At 43.9% G+C, this 22,965-nt stretch overlaps 1 protein-coding gene across 16 annotated transcripts in view; it reads right to left on the reverse strand.

Moving 5' to 3' along the window:
• OTOF (otoferlin) overlaps positions 1 to 22,965 on the reverse strand; it is a 202,944-nt gene that overhangs the window by 132,829 nt on the left and 47,150 nt on the right. For all 16 annotated transcript variants that reach the window (XM_081000800.1, XM_081000798.1, XM_081000788.1 and 13 more), the window contains exons 4-5: positions 5,101 to 5,200; positions 343 to 527 (exon numbers count right to left, since the gene is read on the reverse strand). In XM_081000800.1, coding sequence (XP_080856926.1) covers positions 343 to 527; positions 5,101 to 5,200 — 285 coding nt within the window. The remainder of the gene's footprint in view (positions 1 to 342; positions 528 to 5,100; positions 5,201 to 22,965) is intronic.

Genomic DNA, 22,965 nt, shown 5'->3' on the forward strand with positions numbered 1-22,965 from the left:
CGAACTTCTGATCGGCAAGCCCTAAACTCAGTGATGATGTCTCAATGATGCTGCTCAAAGTGTACTCTGGGGGAAAGAGGGAAGTTTTAAGAGACGTCACCCCATGCTCGGAGTTCTTACTCCTGGGGGACCTGTTGCGCAACAATAAAGATTGTGGTCTACTGACCGCTGTTTTGCTCCAAATTACTTGGCTGGAACTTCCTTCTTTTACTGACCACATGGACCCACGGTGGACTTGCACCCTAAAGAGCAGGGCTGTTGAGTAGTCTCTCACCCCAGAATTATTTTCCTTAACAGGGTCCCTGCCTTGCGAGTTGCATTTCAGAAGGTGCGTCTCCTTACCTCCGGAGAGCCCTCTCTGCGGCACTGGTCTTGCTGGGAGACTGCCGCTGTGGGGGCAGCAGGACGTCCATCTCGTGGGGGTCTCCCTCGGAGGGCGCGTTGGGACTCTCCAAGAACTCGTTGTCGTTCCAAGCCCCGACGGTGCCATCCATGGCCTGGTACCTAATCTCAAGGGAGATGCTGGTCTGCAACAGAGGAACCGACAACACACTTACTCATGGGTAGGCAAACTAAGGCCCGGGGGGCGAATCTGGCCCAATCACCTTCTAAATCCGGCCCGTGGACGGTCCGGGAATCAGTGTATTTTTACATGAGTAGAATGTGTCCTCTTATTTCATAGAATCATAGAATCATAGAGTTGGAAGAGACCACAAGGGCCATCGAGTCCAACCCCCTGCCAAGCAGGAAACACCATCAGAGCACTCCTGACATATGGTTGTCAAGCCTCTGCTTAAAGACCTCCAAAGAAGGAGACTCCACCACACTCCTTGGCAGCAAATTCCACTGTCGAACAGCTCTTACTGTCAGGAAGTTCTTCCTAATGTTTAGGTGGAATCTTCTTTCTTGTAGTTTGGATCCATTGCTCCGTGTCCGCTTCTCTGGAGCAGCAGAAAACAATCTTTCTCCCTCCTCTATGTGACATCCTTTTCTATATTGGAACATGGCTATCATATCACCCCTTAACCTCCTCTTCTCCAGGCTAAACATGCCCAGCTCCCTTAGCCGTTCCTCATAAGGCATCGTTTCCAGGCCTTTGACCATTTTGGTTGCCATTTAAAATGCATCTCTGGGTTATTTGTGGGGCATAGGAATTAGTTCATTTTTTTCTTCTTCAAAATATAGTCTGGGCCCCCACAAGGTCTGAGGGACAGTGGACCGGCCCCCTGCTGAAAAAGTTTGCTGACCCCTGCACTTACTGTTCTGTGTGTCATCCTGCCTCCCTCTTCCTTCTCATGTCTCGTTTTGGCCAGGCAGCTTTCGGCAAGCGCCACCCGAGTTGGACCCGAGACGGAGTGTTCCTGCCCCGTAAGTGCCTCAGGGAGAAGGCCCCACTCCTCCCCACTTGCTCAACCTTTCTGTAGCTCAGTGACAGGGCAGTGGGGCGCCGAACTGGCCTCTTCCAGCAAAAGGACAGGAAGGGACTTTCAGTAGGAGACGTTCGGCAGGAGAGGAACCGGCTGCTTCTTACTGTAGCTGACGGCACAAGATATGGGGCATAAGAACATAGGGAGAGACTATAGTCATAGCAGGGACGTGGGTGGCACTGTGGGTTAAACCACAGAGCCTAGGACTTGCCGATCGGTAAAAGAGTATTGGGAAATGATATCTAATGAATTGAAAAAGATGTTTAAAAGTTAACTTTCAAAAAACAACAACAGAAGCCTTTTTGTTGGGGGGGGGGGAATTCCCAGGTGTCAAAAAAGGTTATTTATGTACGCTACAACTGTGTTCTGCAGCCCGTGTTCTGTTAGCCCAAAAATGGGAAATGAGCAAGGTCCTAACCAAAGAAGAATGGCAACTTAAATTGACGGAATACGCGCAGCTTGCAGATTTAACATATAGAATGAGAGAACAAGACATGTTTAAAGAAGACTGGAAAATGTTTACTGAGTATATGGGCGAAAATTGTGTTTATTTAAAAACACTGGTAGCATTAAGATAAATTCAGTGGTGAAATGGATTACCGAATGGTTTAGTTCATGTAAAATATGCAGGGATGTGTGGTATGCAAAATGAACCACAGAAAGAGGAGAAGTCGTTGATTTAAGGTTGTTTAAATGAATATTTTGGAATGTAAATTAGAATATAATGTAATATATATATGACCTGAGATGCTGGGTGGGGGGGCAAACAGAAGTCTTGGGTAGGGGCTACAGGTCTCACCCACTTTGGGGGGTTATATTGGGGTCTTGTGGACAAGCACCATTCAATTTATCTGCTCAGCAAAACATTTCACTCTGTCCCCCAACCACAGCTAATGAAACCTCGATTTCTCTGGCGAGCTTAGATGCCGCTCACCTGAGCAGTGCCACAAATTGGAAACCAGAAAAACCAAGAGGATTGTGCCTGACGCGCTTTTCCCTTCTTTTGTGTGGTTGCCACGGTTACTGCATAGGGCAACGCAGGCATTTCTGTACAGCTGTACAGAAATAAATAAAAAATACCCCACACATCTGAATCTGGTCGTTTGCTAAAAGTCCCAGTTGCTGGAATGAGAGAGCCGGTATCATGGTAGTAGAGAGCTGGGCCAGGACTGGGAGAGATCAGGGTTCAAATCCCTCATTCAGCCTTGCCTCTCCGCCTAACCTACCTCACAGTGCTGTTGTGGGCATTGAATGCGGAGGGGGTGAACCGTGGTCTCCACCTTGAACTCCCTCAGAGGAAATGGCATGATATAAATGCAATGAATGACTGAATGATGGGAACTGCAAGGTGCGTCATTCGAACCAAGTCGCTAGCCCTCAATGTGACGCAGGGGGAAAAAAGCTTGTGTGGCAGGGGACCCAGGGGCCGGAAGGCTATTCCAGCAGCTCAGCAAGACCCACACAGCAATTGTGTGTGTGCTTCTTCAAAAGGAACTAAAGGTTGATTTGCACAACAGAAACTTTGTACAAGGCAAAGTGACATTTCCCCACAAAGCTGGTGTAAATCCTGTGGTCTTCTGCAGTCTCCACATTATAATGTCTTAAACAGCAGGAAACTTGTTGTAAGTGCGGTCAAGGCTAGACCGTTTTCTAAGGCTCTTGGCATTCATATTTTTTACCAAGATGCTAGCCCTCATTATAAATGCTTTTAATGACATTATTTCATTGCAAATGGGGACAGAGTGCCTTGTCTCTGCCTATGGACATCAGACAGGCACTTTCGCTGTACTCTGACACCTGCTAAAAACATTTTTGTGTAGGCAGGCCGACCCAGATATGCAGAATGTTAACCTCTTCTTTAGCTTATTGCTGGTTTTCATCATTTCTGAATGTCTTAAACAGCTGCTTTTAACTGTTTTCCCTGACCTTTTTATTATTTTAGCAAACCACTTTGCAACTTGTTTTTCCCACCCTTACACTCAAGTGTATCAATTCTTTGAAATGAAAAAGAAAAAATTCGTTCTGGGAAATGAATAACTATGGTCTCACCGTGAGATAAGTTGGGGGGGGGGCAGATAAACACTTATCGGTTCACCTTGAAAACACCCAGGGAATTTCCAAGCTTTGGTTCGACGTGCTCACAAAACCTCAAAGGGCTTTGAAAGCGCTCTCAGGAAAGGCTTGAAAAGCAAAGCCCCCATTGTTTTCCAAACACATCCTGAAAGCAACAGACGGTCTTGTAAGAGGCAGAAGGAAACAGCCTGCAGGCCTGAAAAGGCCTGGGAGGGAAGGAGGTAAATGTCAACCCATAACTGTAAAGCGAGAGGGCAAGAGAATCATAGAAACATAGCACTGTACAACTGGGAGGGAACTCCAGCGGTCATCTAGTCCAACCCCTGCAATGCAGGAATCGCAGGTAAAGAATCCCCGGCAGGTGGCCATTCAACCTCCGCTGAAAATCCTCCAAGGAAGTAGAATGTACACCTTTCAAGGAAGTTTTACTGTCATAATAATAATAATAATAATAATAATTTATTACTTATATCCCACCCATCTGGCTAGGTTTCCCCAGCCACTCTGGGCGGCTTCCAACAAGAGATTAAAAATGCATTTAAACATCAGTCATTAAAAACTTCCCCAAAGAGGGCTGCCTTCAGATGTCTCCTAAACATCAGATACAGTAGACTCTCAGGTTGCGAACGCGATCCGTGCGGGATGCATGGTCGCAACCCGCAGTGGTGCATCTGCGCATGCACGGGTTGTGATTTGGTGCTTCTGCTCATGCACGAAGTGTGATTTAGCACTTATGCGCAACCCCCGAAACCTAGAAGTAACCCGTTCCGGTACTTCCGGGTTTCAGCAGGTCCGTAACCCGAAAAAACGCAACCTGAAGCATCTGTAACCCGAGGTATGACTGTAGTTGTTCATTTCTTTGACATCTGATGGGAGGTCGTTCCACAGGATGGGCGCCACCACCGAGAAGGCCCTCTGTCAGAAAGTTCTTCCTAATGTTTAGTCAAAATTTCATTCCTTGGAATTCGAATCCATTGGTTCGGGTTCTATATTTGTGCAGCTGGGGCAACCCAGTCAGATGGGTGGGGTACAATTTTTATTAATTATCATCATAATCATCATTATCTAAGTGCAGAACCTCACATTTGTCCTTGCTGAAATTGAATAGGGTCTTCTGAGAGGGTCTCCAGTGGTGGGTTTGAGATTTGCCATTGTCCCCCCACCCAAGGTAAAGGTAAAGGGACCCCTGACCATTAGGTCCAGTTGTGGATGACTCTGGGGTTGCGGCTCTCATCTCGCTTTACTGGCCGAGGGAGCTGACGTACAGCTTCCGGGTCATGTGGCCAGCAGGACTAAGCCGCTTCTGGCGAACCAGAGCAGCGCACGGAAACGCCATTTACCTTCCCGCCGGAGCGGTACCTATTTATCTACTTGCACTTTGATGTGCTTTTGAACTGCTAGGTTGGCAGGAGCAGGGACCGAGCAACGGGAGCTCACCCCGTTGCGGGGATTTGAACCGCCGACCTTTTGATTGGCAAGCCCTAGGCTCTGTGGTTTAACCCACAGCGCCTCCCGCGTCCCCCCCCCCCAAAGCACCTTCAATTTTCGGACACATCCTGAGGGTCCCAGGTCACTTCATGCATCACTTGACCACATTTACCCGGATGGAAGCGTTGTTATCATCGATCAAGGTATCCGTCACTTCCAGCTGCCCTTCCTCCACCACCTTCTGCAAGACCATCTGGAACGTCCCGATGAGCCTAGGAAGCAACAAGAAAAGGCTGTGAGGATCCTCGGAGTGATGTGGGACTCATACACCCCACACATTCCCCTTCTGATGGGGTGGGCCGGACAAACCTCAGTGCTGGTTATTTTGCAGATTAGTTGCACTGCAGAAGGCATGCTGGGGAGACCACACATTCAAGAAACACACAATAACTTTTGCTAGGTTTTAATAAGTAGTGATGTATGGAAGTGTGAGCTGGACCCTAAAGAAGGCTGATCGCCGAAGAATGGATGCTTTTGAATTCTGGTGCTGGAGGAGACTCATGGACTTCAAGAAGTCCCATGGACTGCAAGGCGGACACGACTAAACGACTAAACAACAACAACAAATTTAGTGTAAAAGGAGTTTTTGTTTTTGTTATTAAAACCTGTTATTGTTGTTGTTTAGTCGTTTAGTTGTTATTGATGTTTAGTTGTTTAATTGTTGTTGTTGTTTAGTCGTTCCCTGTAACTTGGCTTCTCACAGCGAAGGAACCACCAGAAGGCCCTTGGAGCTGGACCTCAGTGTCCAGGCAGAATGATGGGGGTGGTGTTTGTTGTTGTTGTTGTTGTTGTTTAGTCATGTCCAACTCTTTGTGACCCCCTGGACCAGAGCACACCTGGCGCTCCTGTCTTCCACTGCTTCCCGCAGTTTGGTCAAACTCATGCTGGTAGCTTCGAGAACACTGTCCCACCATCTCATCCTCTGTCATCCCCTTCTCCTTGTGCCCTCCATCTTCCCCAACATCAGGGTCTTTTCCAGGGAGTCTTCTCTTCTCATGAGGTGGCCAAAGTCTTGGAGCCTCAGCTTCAGGATCTATCCTTCCAGTGAGCACTCAGGGCTGATTTCCTTCAGAATGGAGAGGTTTGATCTTCTTGCAGTCCATGGGACTCTCAAGAGTCTCCTCCAGCACCAGAATTCAAAAGCATCCATTCTTCGGCGATCAGCCTTCTTTATGGTCCAGCTCTCACTTCCCTACATCACTACTGGGAAAACCATGGCTTTAACTATACGGACCTTTGTCGGCAAGGTGATGTCTCTGCTTTTTAAGATGCTGTCTTTAAAAATTACAATATATCAATAAGCATGACCCATCCACCAGGGTCCTGAGAGAGCTATATGCTGCTCTTTAATATACCACACCCAACAGCTTAATTACCACAACTGAACAGCACCTGCTATATTGCTTCACAGCTGTAAAACTAGGTCACGTTATTTGCTCTGGCCTTTAAAAGACCACAAACTTGACATGAGCCAACAGTGTGACGCGGCAGCTAAAAAAGCCAATGCAATTCTGGGCTGCATCAAGAGGAGTATAGCATCTAGATCAAGGGAAGTAATAGTGCCACTGTATTCTGTTCTGGTCAGACCTCACCTGGAGTACTGTGTCCAGTTCTGGGCACCACAGTTCAAGAAGGACACTGACAAACTGGAACGTGTCCAGAGGAGGGCAACCAAAATGGTCAAAGGCCTGGAAACGATGCCTTATGAGGAACGGCTAAGGGAGCTGGACATGTTTAGCCTGGAGAAGAGGAGGTTAAGGGGTGATATGATAGCCATGTTCAAATATATAAAAGGATGTCACATAGAGGAGGGAGAAAGGTTGTTTTCTGCTGCTCCAGAGAAGCGGACACGGAGCAATGGATCCAAACTACAAGAAAGAAGATTCCACCTAAACATTAGGAAGAACTTCCTGACAGTAAGAGCTGTTCGACAGTGGAATTTGCTGCCAAGGAGTATGGTGGAGTCTCCTTCTTTGGAGGTCTTTAAGCAGAGGCTTGACAACCATATGTCAGGAGTGCTCTGATGGTGTTTCCTGCTTGGCAGGGGGTTGGACTCGATGGCCCTTGTGGTCTCTTCCAACTCTATGATTCTATTCTATTCTATTCTATTCTTAAAGAAATACGCATCTTGTGGAACAATAATGAACCTTCAAATCTAAAGAGACCTTTCAACACTCAGAACTCCCAAGACCTAGGAAGAAAGCAAAACCGTTCTCTGAGAAAAGATCAAGGCAAAAAATATCAGCACACAGGTAGCCAATGTAAGAACATAAGAAGAACCGGCTAGATCAGACCAATGGCTCATCTGGACCAGCATCCTGTCCAACCAAATGACCCAATGGGAAACCCGGAAGCAGGACTTGAACACAAGAGCAACTCTCTCCTCCAGCAATTGGTCTTCAGAAGCAGCGCTGTCAGAAGCGTGGGATAACCAGCCTCATATAACCAACAGGCTTAAGGCTAATTAATGCTTGAAGGGGTTAATACCATAGAGTAAGCTGTCCTGCCAGGCTTAGCCTAGGTCACTTCCTCTCCACCTCAACCCCATGGCTCTCACAAGCCACTCTTGTGTTCCTGTACCAATAATTAAGGAACTTTCACCACTTTGGAACTAAGTTTTACTGCCTGTGCAACCTTTCCAACTGGTGTATGGAACAGCACATGAAACTGACCTTTGGAACATTTCTAAGTAAATCATTTTCAAGAAGAAGCAGAATTTTAAAATGTTTTACTTACTAAACATGTGGTTTTTTCTAAGCTGAGGGAAGAGGGATTTTTTGGAATCCATAATGGCTTATTTTAAAAGTCTTACAGTCTATATTTCACAATAAGAAGATAAGAGCCTTGTGGGATCTGGCCAGTTGCTCAGCTAGGTCAGCATCCTGTTCTCACAGTGGCTAACTAGCCAATGAGAAAGCCACAAGCAGGATTCGAACACAAGAGCAGGACTCTCCCCTCCTGTGGTTTCCAGAAACTGATATTCAGTGGTATAACTGCAGACGCAGAGCATAGTTATCCTGGCTACTAGCCATCAATAGCCCTCTCCTCCTCCATGAATTGATCTAATTCTCTTTTAAAGCCATCCAGGTTGGTGTCCGTCACTGCCTCCTGTGGCAGGGAGTTCCATAGTTTAACTATGCGGGAAAACATGCAGCTGATGCAGTTGGTGGCCTGCTGACCTCACACCCCAAGGGCTGGAAAGTCAGTTTGCATTTCTTAGTGCAGAAAGTATTGATCTGATGTGTAGAGATCTTTCCTATTCTAATTTATTCCAGAGGCTTCTGGAAGCTTCTCTATGTGAAAGAAACAAGCAGCAGGTTCCTGATGTTTGGGTTATTCCTTCAGAGAAGACAAGTACAGTAGAACCTTGGGTTGTGAACGTGATCCGTGCGGAAGGCATGTTCGCAACCTGCAGCGCCATGTTTGCGCACGCACGTGACACGATTCAGCGCTTCTGAGCATGCACAAAGCACGATTTAATGCTTCTGCGCATGCGCGAGAGCCGAAGGACCCATGGGCAGCCAATGTCTGTCCACAGACAACTTTCTGGGTCATGTGGGCAGCAGGACTAAACTGCTACTGGTTCACGGAGGACCATGGCAAGTGCCAGAGCACATGGAAATCCCGTTTATCTTCCCGTCGCAGCGGTACCTATTTATCTACTTGCACTTTGACGTGCTTTGGAACTGATAGGTTGGCAAGAGCAGGGACCGAGCAACGGGAGCTCACCCCATCGTGGGGATTCGAACCACTGACCTTCCGATCAGCAAGCCCAAGAGGCTCAGTAGTTCAGACTACAGCACCACCCGTGTCCCTGTGTTGGAATCTACTCTGGATCAATATTGAGTAGAATTCAAAGACACTGAACCTCCAGCGTGAATAACCTAAGATTTAGAGCCCTGCGATTCCCAGGCAGGTGTGTACACCATACTCTTTTCTCCTCAGGTCCATGAGGCTGAAAAAGAGCACCCAGGAGCCTTCAAAGAGCTGTTCCACAATGCAAATTAGAAAATCAATGGCATTTGGATTAGATTAACCTAAGTTTACACAGTCGGGCAAGAGACAACACCTCTGGGCAACCTCGGGCTTTGGCTGCAATGAGGGAGAAGCAATACCTACTTTGCCGGTAGCGATGTTCTAGTTAGATATAAGCAGTGGTTCAACATGTCTGCAAAGAGAATATGAGGGCATAAGGTTCTGGATCAGGCCCAAAAGGATCCCATCTAGTGCAGCATCCTGTTCTTACACTGGCTACCCCAGACGCCCAGCCCCAATGGGCTTCATTTGCAAATGCGTCATTGAAGTGTCTCCTTCTTCTTCTTCTTCTTCTTCTTCTTCTTCCTCCTCCTCTTCTTCTTCATCATCTTCATCATCATCATCATCTTCTTCAACATCATCATCATCATCTTATTCTTCTTCCTCTTCTTCTTCTTCTCCTTCTTCTCCTTCTTCTTCCTCTTCTTCCTCTTCTTCTTCATCATCATCTTCTTCTTCTTCAACATCATCATCTTATTCTTCTTCTTCTTCTTCTTCTTCTTCTTCTTCATCATCTTCTTCTTCTTCTTCATCATCTTCTTCAACATCATCATCTTCATCATCTTCTTCTTCTTCCTCTTCTTCATCTTCTTCTTCATCATCATCTTCTTCTTCATCATCATCATCATCATCTTCTTCTTCTTCTTCAACATCATCATCTTCTTCTTATTCTTCCTCCTCCTCTTCTTCTTCCTCCTCTTCTTCTTCTTCGTCTTCTTCTTCATCATCATCTTCTTCTTCTTCATCATCATCATCTTCTTCAACATCATCATCTTCATCATCTTCTTCTTCTTCCTCTTCTTCATCTTCTTCTTCATCATCATCTTCTTCTTCTTCATCATCATCATCATCTTCTTCTTCTTCTTCAACATCATCATCTTATTCTTATTCTTCCTCCTCCTCTTCTTCTTCCTCCTCTTCTTCTTCTTCGTCTTCTTCTTCATCATCATCATCTTCTTCTTCAACATCATCATCTTATTCTTATTCCTCTTCTTCTTCTTCTTCATCATCATCATCATCTTCTTCTTCATCATCATCATCTTCTTCAACATCATCATCTTCTTCTTCTTCCTCTTCTTCATCTTCTTCATCATCATCATCATCTTCTTCAACATCTTCTTCTTCTTCTTCTTCTTCTTCTTCTTCTTCTTCTTTTTGGTGATCCCTCGTAGCCGAGTAAGACTGTCTTCCATAAATACGGTTTTAACAATGAGTCCGTAAGTGACTGTGGAGGCCAATTCTGGACCCACAAGTCCTTCCAAAGTGGGAACATTGTGTTGGAATATCTTCCCCTCGGCTGTGGCCCTACACAGTTGTCAAATAAGTTGGAGTTCCTGTTATTAAATATACCAAGAAAAAAGCACACCAAGAACTCAGGCCAATGTAAGTTTCAATAGTGGGAGTGGTCCCTACTCACAAGTCGATAGTCAATAGTAACAAAAACTAATCCATTCAAAAGTATGTATTCTGACAATTACAAACTCAAGTAGAGATTACAAACTCAAACTCATAAAGATATGTATAACACAATAATTTTTTACAAAGATTTTCTCTTTTTCACTCAACAATAATGTTGATCCTTAGAATTATAATTTATCAGCTTGCAGATGGAGACTCAGTTTCAATCACTGAGCAGAAGTCAGAAGTCAATTATGGATCAGAAACCAGGACAGGGCCTTCATCAGCTGGAAGTATCAAATATTACATGAAAATACATTTAGATTCTAAATTATCATAAATTATAAAAGAATCATAAATTATAAAACAGTATTATATACCATTTGGTTCCTTATCTAATTTTTAAAGGGTTTAGTTTTGGTTACTATTGACTATCGACTTGTGAGTAGGGACCACTCCCACTATTGAAAACTTACATTGGCCTACACAGTTGTCAGCAATATCAAGGAAGGACACCTGACCCTTTCATGTCCATTCTCTCTGTCCTGGTTCCTGCCTCATGCTAAATCATCTTTTTTTTCTAACTTAATGGAACTTCAGATGTTTTCCTTCATCCCATAAATATCCAATCCTTTTTAAAATTTAAAAGCATGCAGTTCGTCTTCGCTCCAAATTATCCCCTCTGCGCAGTGCGATCTCTCTGGGTTTCTTAGACATGGTTTTCCTTCCGAAAGGAAAAAGAAAGCTAAAGGGGCGAGTGCATATTAATATTTTAAGAACAACACTGCAGAGCCTGTGTTTTCCTGCTCCTGGTTAAATGTAGGGCAGAAAGGCAGCCCTGGGAGGGGAGTCTTTGAAGGAGCAATGGCAGTAAGGAGCAATGGGTGGAAGTACTGTTTTGGGGGGACAGGAGGCGGGCAGGTGTGGGGGACTCTCTGGTCCTGAATGGGGTAACTGTGCCCCTGAAGGACCAGGTGCGCAGCCTGGTAGTCTTGGACTCACAGCTGTCCATGGAGGTGCAGGTCAATTCTGTGTCCAGGGCAGCTGTTTACCAGCTCCATCTGATACGCAGGCTGAGACCCTCCCTGCCCGCAGACTGTCTCGCCAGAGTGGTGCATGCTCTAGTTATCTCCCACTTGGACTACCGTAATGCGCTCTATGTGGGGCCACGGTGACTCGGAAATTACAACTAATCCAGAATGTGGCAGCTAGACTGGTGACTGGGAGCGGCCACCAAGACCATATAACACCGGTCCTGAGAGATCTGCAATGGCTCCCAGTACGTTTCTGAGCACAATTCACTGTTGGTGCTGACCTTTAAAGCCCTAAATAGCCTTAGCCCATATCTCCAGTGTTCTTGAACAGATCTCTGGTTCGTCCCATTCTCTTGTTTTCCTGTATTTCTTTACATTGCTCGTTTAAGAAGGCCTTCTTGTCTCTCCTTGCTATTCTTTGGAAATCTGCGTTCAATTTCCTGTATCTTTCACTATCTCCCTCGCATTTTGCTTGCCTTCTCTCCCCCGCTATTTGTAAGGCCTCATTGGACAGCCACTTTGCTTTCTTGCATTTCCTTTTCATTGAGATGGTTTTCGTTGCTGCCTCCTGTATAATGTTACGAGCCTCCATCCATAGTTCTTCAGGCACTCTGTCCACCAAATCTAAATCCTTAAACCTGTTCCTTACTTCCACTGTGTATTCATAAGGGATTTGATTTAGATTGTATCTTACTGGCCCAGTGGTTTTTCCTACTTTCTTCAGTTTAAGCTTGAATTTTGCTATAAGAAGCTGATGATCTGAGCCACAGTCAGCTCCAGGTCTTGTTTTTGCTGACTGTATAGAGCTTCTCCATCTTTGGCTGCAGAGAATATGATCAATCTGATTTCGATATTGCCCATCTGGTGATGTTCATGTGTAGAGTTGTCTGGTGTTAGTCTAATGCAAATGCTCTCACAGACTCTTTTAGATGCAGTCCTGAATTCCTGAATAAACTACAGTTTGATAGACAAGTAGCATTCGTTGCTCTTGCTGACGGCGCAAGCGATGCCAACAATTCGAACACAAAGCACAAGGCAGCCAGCAGCCCTCCTTGTTTCCCCCTTGCCTGAATCTCTGCCTCCTTGCCAGCAAAGGTTAGCAAAGATTTACAGCTCCATTTTGCCAGGAATGCTGGCGGCATTTGAGGTCTCGCTCCTGAACCAAGGGGGCGAGTGAATGTATGGCTTTCATTAACCTCACTTTCCAGGTACCCACTAAGGAAGCGTCTGGGAACAGGGAGCTCTCCGTCATTAAATGCTGTTTGTGATTAACAAGCAAAACAATCACAGGTCTGGCTTGGGAAAGGGGGAAATCAATGCTTGAAGGGGTAATAGCGGTAAAAGGTGAGGCAGGTCTGAGCATCCATCCTTCCTGCTTGGAAAGAAATTAAAACATATGATTCACTGTGCCAAAGATTTTGGGTATAATATACAACTGAGTGATTGGGTAAAAATATGGAAAGAAGGTTTAAAATTTACTGCATGCAATGCCCTAAAAGAAAATGTGATGAAAATGATGTATAGATGGTATATTACACCTGTCAAGTTAGCGAAAATGCATAAAGTCAGTAATAAATGTTGGAAATGTAAAGAAAAAGAGGGAACATTTTATCACATGTGGTGGGAATGTAAAAAGGTGAAATGCTTCTGGGAGATGATATATAATGAAATGAAAAAAATGTTGAAATATACATTCATAAAGAAACCAGAAGCATTTTTACTGGGCATATAAATAGAAAGGAATGTAAGCTCTTTTTATATGCAATAACAGCAGCAAGAATATTACAGGCCCAAAAATGGAAGCAAGAAGAATTACCGACAATTGAACAATGGAGGATGAAGTTAATGGACTATGCAGAACTAGATAAACTAACAGGAAGGATTTGAAACCGGCGGGACTAGAAATTCACGGAAGACTGGAGTAAATTTACGGACTATTTGAAAAGTATTTGTGAAGATCAGATGACGTTTGTAGGTTTGCAAGAAGTTTTGTGAGGAGTATTAATGGAAGTATTGTAAAAATGGAGAAGGGGAAGGATGATTTGTTAAGAGATGTAAAGGCAATATAAAGTTAAGAAATGCATAAGAAGTGGTTAAAACGGTGGATCATCAGAGGTGCTGATGGAAGTCTAAAAAGATTGTATAAGTGATAAGTTTTGTGGTACATTTTATAATTTATATGTTAAAATCAATAAAAATTAATTTAAAAAATGGAAAGAAATTAAAACATGCGGAAATTGCATTTCCACAACTGCTAATCTGAGCGCCTTCTCTCACCTTGTTTTAAACGGTCTTTTCAAAATTAGATCTCCAAGCTGCCTGGTGGAACTTTTTTAAAAAATTAAATACCTTTCTTTGCAACCATCTCCAACTGATTCTGTTATTCCTGTACTTCCCAATTAATTTGGAGTCTACAAAGAAAATGGCAATCTTCATTAGCTGCGGGCGTTTTTCAAGCATTCTCGTTTCTATTTGGCATTTCACACTTTTTTTTTTATTCGCTTTTGCAGCGCGAAGAACATATTCCTTCTGGCAGGATTGCTGTGCAAGATTCACAGATCCCCACAAAAAAATGGACTTGAGGAGGATAATGAGGCACATAAATGCTGCAAAATGTCCTCGACATTCTTCTCTGGGAGAACTTCCTGTCAAGCGATTCTTAAAAGGTAGAGTCTGAAGAGGCCTCCTGAGATTTTCTGTAGCAACCTGTAAGTCTGTTCAGTCTGGCACATGGGAGCAGAGGTACTTGGGGTGAATTGCTGCAGGCAGCAGCAACTGGAAAGCCACTCAGGTGGTGATTTTTGTGGACCTCCCAGGAATCCAAATGGCCGTGCAGGCAGACCACTGAGTCACCCCCCCGGGAAATCTGGTCTTTATTATTTGTCTTCTATCGCAGTGTTATGATTTTATTTATTTATTTGTTTAGGGAAACAGGTGGAATTGGATTGAGTTTCCATTTAAAGGCGAACCGACCTAGTTTGGACATTCCAAAAACGAAATGCAAACTATGGAGCAAGAAATATCACGCTACTGCCAATTTTGCAAGGCAGTACCTGTGTCACATAACGCATGCACGAGTGAAAAGTGTGCGTGAAAAATTGACCGGCAAGCGAAGATGACAGAATATATGGAATTTGCAAAAATAACTGGGAGAACAAGAGGAAACTCAAACCAGAAAGTGAGTAAAGATTGGGCAATATTTAAAGGACATCTTTAAAAGTACTGTGACAATGCAAATTTCCTGACAAATTTAGACTTAATCTCGAATAACAAGGAAATTATAAAAGCAAAAATTTCTCTTGATATGTAACTGGGGGGACGACGACAAGGAAGTGGGTATAGACCAACAATGTGTAAAATGTACAATGAGGTGAATTAGAAGTCAAAAGTGTCTGTGATGTTAAATGATATGCTGTTAGTTAATGTCTAGTTGTTCTGTGGGTATGGTGATAGTTTGTTCATGTTTTTTATGTTTTATGTAAATTGTTTTGCAATAAAGGAAATAAAAAAATTAAAAAGCATGCATGAAAGCAACTCGTACCAAGTGCAAATTGGTACGACAGCTACAACTGTTCCTGGGCTGGTATTGCTTGGCCACAGTAGTTCAGGGGTTGGTTAATTCAAGACTGCATAATTGCAACACACCCTATGTGGGGTTTCCCTTGAGCTTGATCTGGAAGCTACGATTAGTGCAGATTGCTGCCAGGAGCAAGAGCGCATCAGCTTATAACATCTGTGCTCAGAGATCTGCACTGGCAGCGAATTTGCTAGTTCGACATGTTACTATTACTATACAGAGCCCTGAGCAACTTGGGGCTAGTTTACCTATGAAATATTCTGACCCAATACATGCCCACTTGACCGCTCCAATCTGCAGAACCAACGCTGCCACATAATACTCGTTCCACATTTGCAAAAAAGGGGTGATCTTTGGAACTCCCTGCCTATTGAGATCAGGAAGGCACTTTCCCTGCACTCTTTCCTGCATTTGTTGTTGTTGCTTAGTCGTTTAGTCTTGTCCGACTCTTTGTGACCCCCTGGACCAGAGCACGCCAGGCGCTCCTGTCTTCCACTGCCTCCTGCAGTTTGGTCAAACTCATGCTGGTAGCTTTGAGAACACTGTCCCACCATCTCGTCCTCCGTCATCCCCTTCTCCTTGTGCCCTCCATCTTTCCCAACATCAGGGTCTTTTCCAGGGAGTCTTCTCTTCTCATGAGGTGGCCAAAGTCTTGGAGCCTCAGCTTCAGGATCTGCCCTTCCAATGAGCACTCAGGGCTGATTTCCTTCAGAATGGATGGGTTTGATCTTCTTGCAGTCCATGGGACTCTCAAGAGTCTCCTCCAGCACCAGAATTCAAAAGCATCCATTCTTCGGCGATCATCAGTCTTCTTTATGGTCCAGCTCTCACTTCCATACATCACTACTTGGAAAACCATAGCTTTAACTATACGGACCTTTGTTGGCGAGATCCTTCATTTATCCACCACCATCATAGGTGACACTTGGCTCTCTGTACTTTCTTCCACATGATCTGACATCTGACTCTCATATTAGGTTCCTGCTAACAAAGCAGCATAGATCAGGAACCCCCTGGGTCTCTGAAGGCCCCGAGGAGGGAATTTTACACAAAGGAGGTGCATTCTGCTGAGATTTTGTTTCTGGGACAAAAGGACCTGGCAATGGCTTTGTTTTCGTGCCACACTGCTGCAGCACTCAAAGGAGAAGAAATCCAACCTCTCTGTTGCTTCGGGAAATGGGATTTGAACTTTCTGCCTTCCCTCATACCTGGTTAATGGTGGATGAGGGGCTTGCTGTGCAGAGATCCCACTCACTGTAGTATTAACCATTTCCCTCTTTCCCAGATGCACTCTTAGTTCAAAAGCTGCTGCTTAATTGCTTTTGGGATGCTGCTTTTCCACAATCAGGTGGAAGAAGCATGAAAAGTAATCCCTGGGTCTGGAAAACATCAAGCTTTCTTCGACCAGATATGGGAGGCATAAACCCTTTCGCAATGACCAGGGGCACAAACATTTGGGTGGGCAAGGTTGACATCCAAACAGTCTTGCATATTGTTCTCACAGTGGCAAACCAGATGCCCCAATCTTCTTCTTTCTTCTTCTTTGGCAATCCCTCGTAGACGAGTAAGATTGTCTTTCATGAGCACGGTTTTCACAGTGGGTCCGTAAGTGACTGTGGAGGCCAATTCTGGATCCACACATCCTTCCACAGTGGGGACATTGGTTTCTTGGCAGCAGTTCATCATGGTGAGGGTTTGCCAATCATGCCTTCCTCTTAGAACATTTCTCCCCTGCGTCCTGAGTTCGAGTGTCTTCAAAGCCCAGGACACCTTTGGTAGAAGCTGTTCTCCAATTGGAGCATTCGCAGGCCAGTGTGTCCCATTTGTTGGTGTTTATACTACATATTTTAAGATCTGCCTTGAGATAGTCTTTAAACCTCTTTTGTTGATCACCAGTATTACGCTTTCCATTTTTAAGTTCGGAATAGAGTAGTTGCTTTGGAAGACAATCATCAGGCATCCGCACAACATGACCAGCCCAACAAAGTTGATGTTGAAGAATCATTGCTTCAACAATGGTGATCTTTGCTTCTTCCAGTACATTGGCATTAGTTCACCTGTCTTCCCAAGTGATGTGTTAAAATTTTCAGAGACACCGTTGATGAAATCTATCAAGGAGTTGGAGATGGCATTTATAAGTGGTCCAGGTTTCACAACCATATAGGTTGGTAGTACAACAGCTTTGTAAACAAGCATTTTGGTTTCCCCTGCAAATGTCCCGGTCCTCAAACACTCTGCACTTCAATTGGGGAAAAGCCGCACTCGCAGAGCTCGGGCAATGCTGGATTTTGGCATCAATGTCGGCCCTTGTGGAAAGATAACTGCCCAGGTAGGAGAAGTGATTGACATTTTCCAATGTTACACCATCGAGTTGGATTTGACATCCAAGCAGTTTAACATATTGTTCTCACAGTGGTGAACCAGGTGCCCCAATAGGAAACCCAGAAGCAGGATTTGAGCCCAAAAGGAACACTCTCACCTCCTGTGGTTTCCATAAGAACACAGGAACAGCCCTGCTGGATCAGGCCCAATGACCCATCTAGTCCAACATCCTGTTCTCGCTCTCGCTTTCTCTTTTCTTCCTTGATCTTTCTTTTATACATATATAATAATTTTATATATGTATATATAATTTTCTGTTCCAATTCTACAGACAGAGACTCTCACCTAAGAGATCTACAGCAAACCTTTTCAGAACTAAAATACCCAGCAGATGAAGTTAGACAACAGATCAACAGAGCCAGACTTATACCCAGAGAGAACTTGCTGCAAGACAGACCCAAAAAAGAAAATAACAGAACACCTCTAGTCATCACATACAGCTCCCAAGTTAAAACAGTACAACGCATCATCAGAGATCTACAACCTCTCCTGGACAATGACAGTTCTCTTTCTCAAGCTCTGGGAGGAAGACCTTTCATTGCCTACAGACAGCCACCCAATCTTAAACAACTCCTAACCCACAATAATACTACAACCAGACTTAACACGGACACTGGCACCAGAGCCTGCAATAAACCCAGATGCCAACTTTGCTGCCACATACACCCGGACAACACCATTACTGGCCCCAACAACATCACACATACCATCTCGGGACTATTCAATTGCTCATCATCTAACATTGTGTATGGCATCAAATGCCAACAGTGTCCTTCAGCTCTCTATATTGGACAAACAGGCCAAACCTTACGCCAAAGAATAAATGGACATAAATCTGACATCAAGAATCACAAAACAGAGAAACCAGTAGGAGAACACTTCAATCTCCCAGGACATTCTATACAAGATCTCAAAGTAGCTGTTTTACTACAAAGGAATTTCAGAAATAGACTGGAAAGAGAAGCTGCTGAATTGCAACTCATTACCAAACTTAAAACCATGGAGAGACCTGGTTTGAACAAAGACATTGGATTCTTATCCCATTATACATGACTAAGCCATTTCTCACCTTCTCACCCCTTGCCTTTTCCTGTAAGACCTATTACAGTCGTTAAGAGTCGTCAGCAGGCTCATCTCAGCTATCTGCCAATCTCCCATTCCCACCACCCTTCTGAGTAATACCCCTCCCCACCTTCTCACTATATAGAAGGATCTGGCAACTTCTGTTTCAGTGTATCTGAAGAAGTGTGCTTGCACACGAAAGCTCATACCAAGAACTAACTTAGTTGGTCTTAAAGGTGCTACTGGAAGGGTTTTTTTTATTTTGACTATGGCAGACCAACACGGCTACCTATCTGTAACTGATAATAATTTTAATTAAGTTTCCTCTTTTGCCATTTCAAACAAACATTTTACAAACCTTAACATTTCCAGTGACTTCCCTTCTCTTTCCATGGTTCATTTCACATCCCTGCATATTTTACTAACCATTCAAATCAATTTTCCACTTTTACATCCATCAAAAATTATTTACTCTGTTGAATATATCTGAATGCTGCCAGCGTTTTCAGGGGCGTACAGTGATTTTCCATATATTCAATCAATGTTTTCCAATCTTCTCTAAATGTATGTTCATCTTGCTCTCTTAGTCTATATGTTAAGTCGGCAAGTTGTGCATATTCTGTCAACTTAATTTGCCAATCCTCTTCAGTTGGGACCTCGCTCACTTTCCATTTTGTGGCTAACAAAACCCAGGCTGCAGTTGTTGTGTACATCAGTAACCTTTTCTGACACCTGCGAATTTCAGTCTGCGTTATCCCCAACAAAAAGGATTGTAGTTTCTTTGGGAAAGTAATTTTTAAACCTTTTTTTTCAATTCATTATAAATCATTTCCCAATTCCCTTTTACCTTTTTACATGTCCACCACATGTGGAGGAATGTTCCCTCTACTTCTTCACACTTCCAACACGTATCTGATTCTGTCTTATAAATCTTAGCCAACCTACTCAGAGATAAGTACCATCTACAGCATCCTATTCTCACAGTGGAGAGAAACCTGCCTATTTTTAGATCAGTCCTGACATAGCAGGAAAGCTCAGTAGGTAGAGCACGAGACCCTTAGAGTCATGGGTTCAAGTTCAACAATGGGCAAAAGATTCCTTCATTGCAGGGGTTGGACTAAATAACTCTTGGGGTCCCTTCCAACTCTACACTTCTATGATTTGTGCATCCTTGATGGCCTCTTCTGTTTCATTTGTCTAGTCCTGGTTTGAGTACCTTCATCCATTATTCAGCTTATGAATTATATTCATGAGATGCCTCATGAAATCATCTCTGTAGGTGTCATAAAAAGAGAATAACAACACAGCAATGAAAATATTCTAAGATAAAAGAGGACAATAAATATAAAAGACAAGAGGCATAAAAACCTCAAAATATAGTTTTAGACTATACTGTGCTAAACAGGGCCGGATTTTGGTTTGATGAGACCCTAAGCTACTGAAGGTAATGGGGCCCTTTATATGAACAGCTGTCCTTTGTCAATAACAAATTGTCGCTGTTTTGTGTTGAATATATGTTGTTGTTGTTGTTTAGTCGTTTAGTCGTGTCCGACTCTTCGTGACCACCTGGACCAGAGCACGCCAGGCACTCCTGTCTTCCACTGCCTCCCACAGTTTGGTCAAACTCATGCTTCGAGAACACTATCCAACCATCTCATCCTCTGTCGTCCCCTTCTCCTTGTGCCCTCCATCTTTCCCAACATCAGGGTCTTTTCCAGCGAGTCTTCTCTTCTCATGAGGTGGCCAAAGTATTGGAGCCTCAGCTTCACGATCTGTGTTGAATATATGCTATATGGTAATTTATGGACCTAATAGATCCACACACAACACAAAACACCGTTGCTGTATGTAGGTTTTATTTTATTTGTTTTTTATCTTATATTTTGGAAATGTACATCCAGCGTTTCTTTTCCTTTAATTTTTTTGGGGGGGCTCCAAGAGAATGGGGCCCTAAGCTACAGCTTGTTTAGCTTATACGTAAATCCGGCTCTGGATATAGGACATAATATAGATCTGAATCTCTGGGGGGAACTTTGGAAGAGCGATCAGAAATTCACATAATGTTACTCCTTGAAAGAGAACGGAAAATGATTTACAGGTGGTATCTTAACTCCGAGCAGACTTGCTAAAATGTGTAAGACTGAATCAGATAAGTGCTGAAGAAGCAATGAGGCTGAGGGTACGTTTTATCATATGTGGTGGACCCGTAAAAGGGTAAAAGAATATTGGGAAATGATTTATAATGAATTGAAAAAAATGTTTAAAAGTACTTTTCGGGGGGAAATCAAAAACAACCCAGAGTCCTTTCTGTTGGGGATAATTCAGATGGAAATTCCCAGGTGTCAAAAAAGGTTATTTATGCATGCCACTACTGCGGCCCATGTTTTGCTAACCCCAAAATGGAAAATGAACGAGGTCCCAGCCAAAGAAGAATGAAACTTAAACTGATAGAATATGTGCATCTTGCAGACTTAAGTTACAGAATAAGAGAACAAGAAGAGTATACGTATACGTTTAAAGAAGACTGGAAAATGTTTATTGAATATATGGGTGAAAATTATGTACATTTGAAAACATTGGCAACTTTAAGATAAATTCAACCGCGTAAAATAAGTTTTGATGGATGTAAAAATGGAATACTGAATGTTTTAAGGTAAAGGTAAAGGGGCCCTGACCGTTAGGTCCAGTTGTGGCTGACTCTGGGGTTGCGGCGCTCATCTTGCTTTACATGCCTAGGGAGCCGGCACCAATCCAGAACGCATAGCCTAGCAGAGCAGAGCATTCACCCCTCTGGATGTTCAAGCAAGCAGCAAAACTTAGCAGGAGCTGAGACTGAGTATATGTAGCATCTGAGTTTAGTGATTTATTTAAAGGTAAAGGTAAAGGGACCCCTGACTGTTAGGTCCAGTCGTGACCGACTCTGGGGTTGCGGCGCTCATCTCGCTTTATTGGCCGAGGGAGCCGGCGTACAGCTTCCGGGTCATGTGGCCAGCATGATTAATCCGCTTCTGGCAAACCAGAGCAGCGCACGGAAACACCGTTTACCTTCCCGCCAGAGCGGTACCTATTTATCTACTTGCACTTTGACGTGCTTTCAAACTCCTAGGTGGGCAGGAGCAGGGACCGAGCAATGGGAGCTCACCCCGTCACAGGGATTCGAACCGCCGACCTTCTGATCGGCAAGTCCTAGGCTCTGTGGTTTAACCCACAGTGCCACTCACATCCCCCTGAATGTTTTAGTTTATGTAAAATATGCAGGGAACTATGGCATGCAAACTGAACCATGGAAAGAGAAGAAGGGAAATCACTGATATGTTAAGGCTGTTTAAAAGAATATTCGAAAATGTAAAAGAGAAAAACTTAATAAAAATTACACAAAAAAAGAAGCTTTGCGGCAATGTCGCCCCTTTTCCTTTAGGAAGGGAAATTTCTTCACTCCACGGTTGCTCAGCTGTTTCCTGCTGCTCAGCAACTGAGCAAAAAATAAGGTTGCCCTTGGAATAGGAGGCCTGGTGGCCGGCTGCCGTGGGGCAGAGAGGGGACTCAGATCATATTGCAAGTTAATTAGCCACCAGGCGATCAGCGGCAAATGACGTTCCGCCACAAAGCCACGCGAAAAGAACGTTGGTGCATGAATGATTCAGACGGGGATCATGTGTCACCCCTTTATCTGGAGAGCATCCTGGTAAGCCGATCGCCTTTATCAAGCATCTGTGTGTGTCGTTCATGGACTAATAAAACACAAAACAGGGACACCGGCTCGCTCAACACCTCTAGCCTGCAAGACCTCGGCCCCATTGCAGGGGACATTTTGGACACATTGGAAGGAAATAAAAGCACCGGAAGGCTGGGGATCTTGACATCACCAGGGATTTCTGCCAGGGACGCCAGGTTTTGAGAAATTCTCGCACGCCCTCTCCAAATAAAAGGAGACGCGTTTGGTGCATCTTTTATGCTTCGGGACGGAAACAGTTTCTCACATGGTTGGCTGGCCACCTGTCATGGATGCTTTCTTTATTTTTTCTTCATTTTTTTCAAATACCCTCCATTGCTTTTTCGTAACAACAACAAACAAAACAAACACTCCCACATTCGAAAAATTGTATGTCTTCTTATTTACCCTGCGCCTTATTGCGCCCGGACTTCCTTCCATCCCTTCAATGGTTTTCATACCTCAAATCTTTTCTTACAGTTTCTTATTTACACTCCATCCACATCACAAGATTTACATTAATCCTGCTACAGTTTTTAAATTCTTACAATTACTCCATATATATTCAACAAATTTACTCCAATCCTTTTTGAACTTTGCTTCTTTTTGGTTCAGAATCCTATAAGTCAATTTCGCCAGTTCTATGTATTCCAACATTTTTGTCTGCCACTCCATTTTGTTTGCCAATCCAAGTTGGGATTTCTTGGGATTTCCATTTCTGAGCCACTAAGATTCTAGCGGCGGTCGTTGCGTACACGAATAGTTTGATTACAAACT

Source organism: Podarcis pityusensis, assembly GCF_964106645.2.
Source record: "Podarcis pityusensis genome assembly, chromosome: 3".
Classification (NCBI taxonomy): domain Eukaryota; kingdom Metazoa; phylum Chordata; class Lepidosauria; order Squamata; family Lacertidae; genus Podarcis; species Podarcis pityusensis.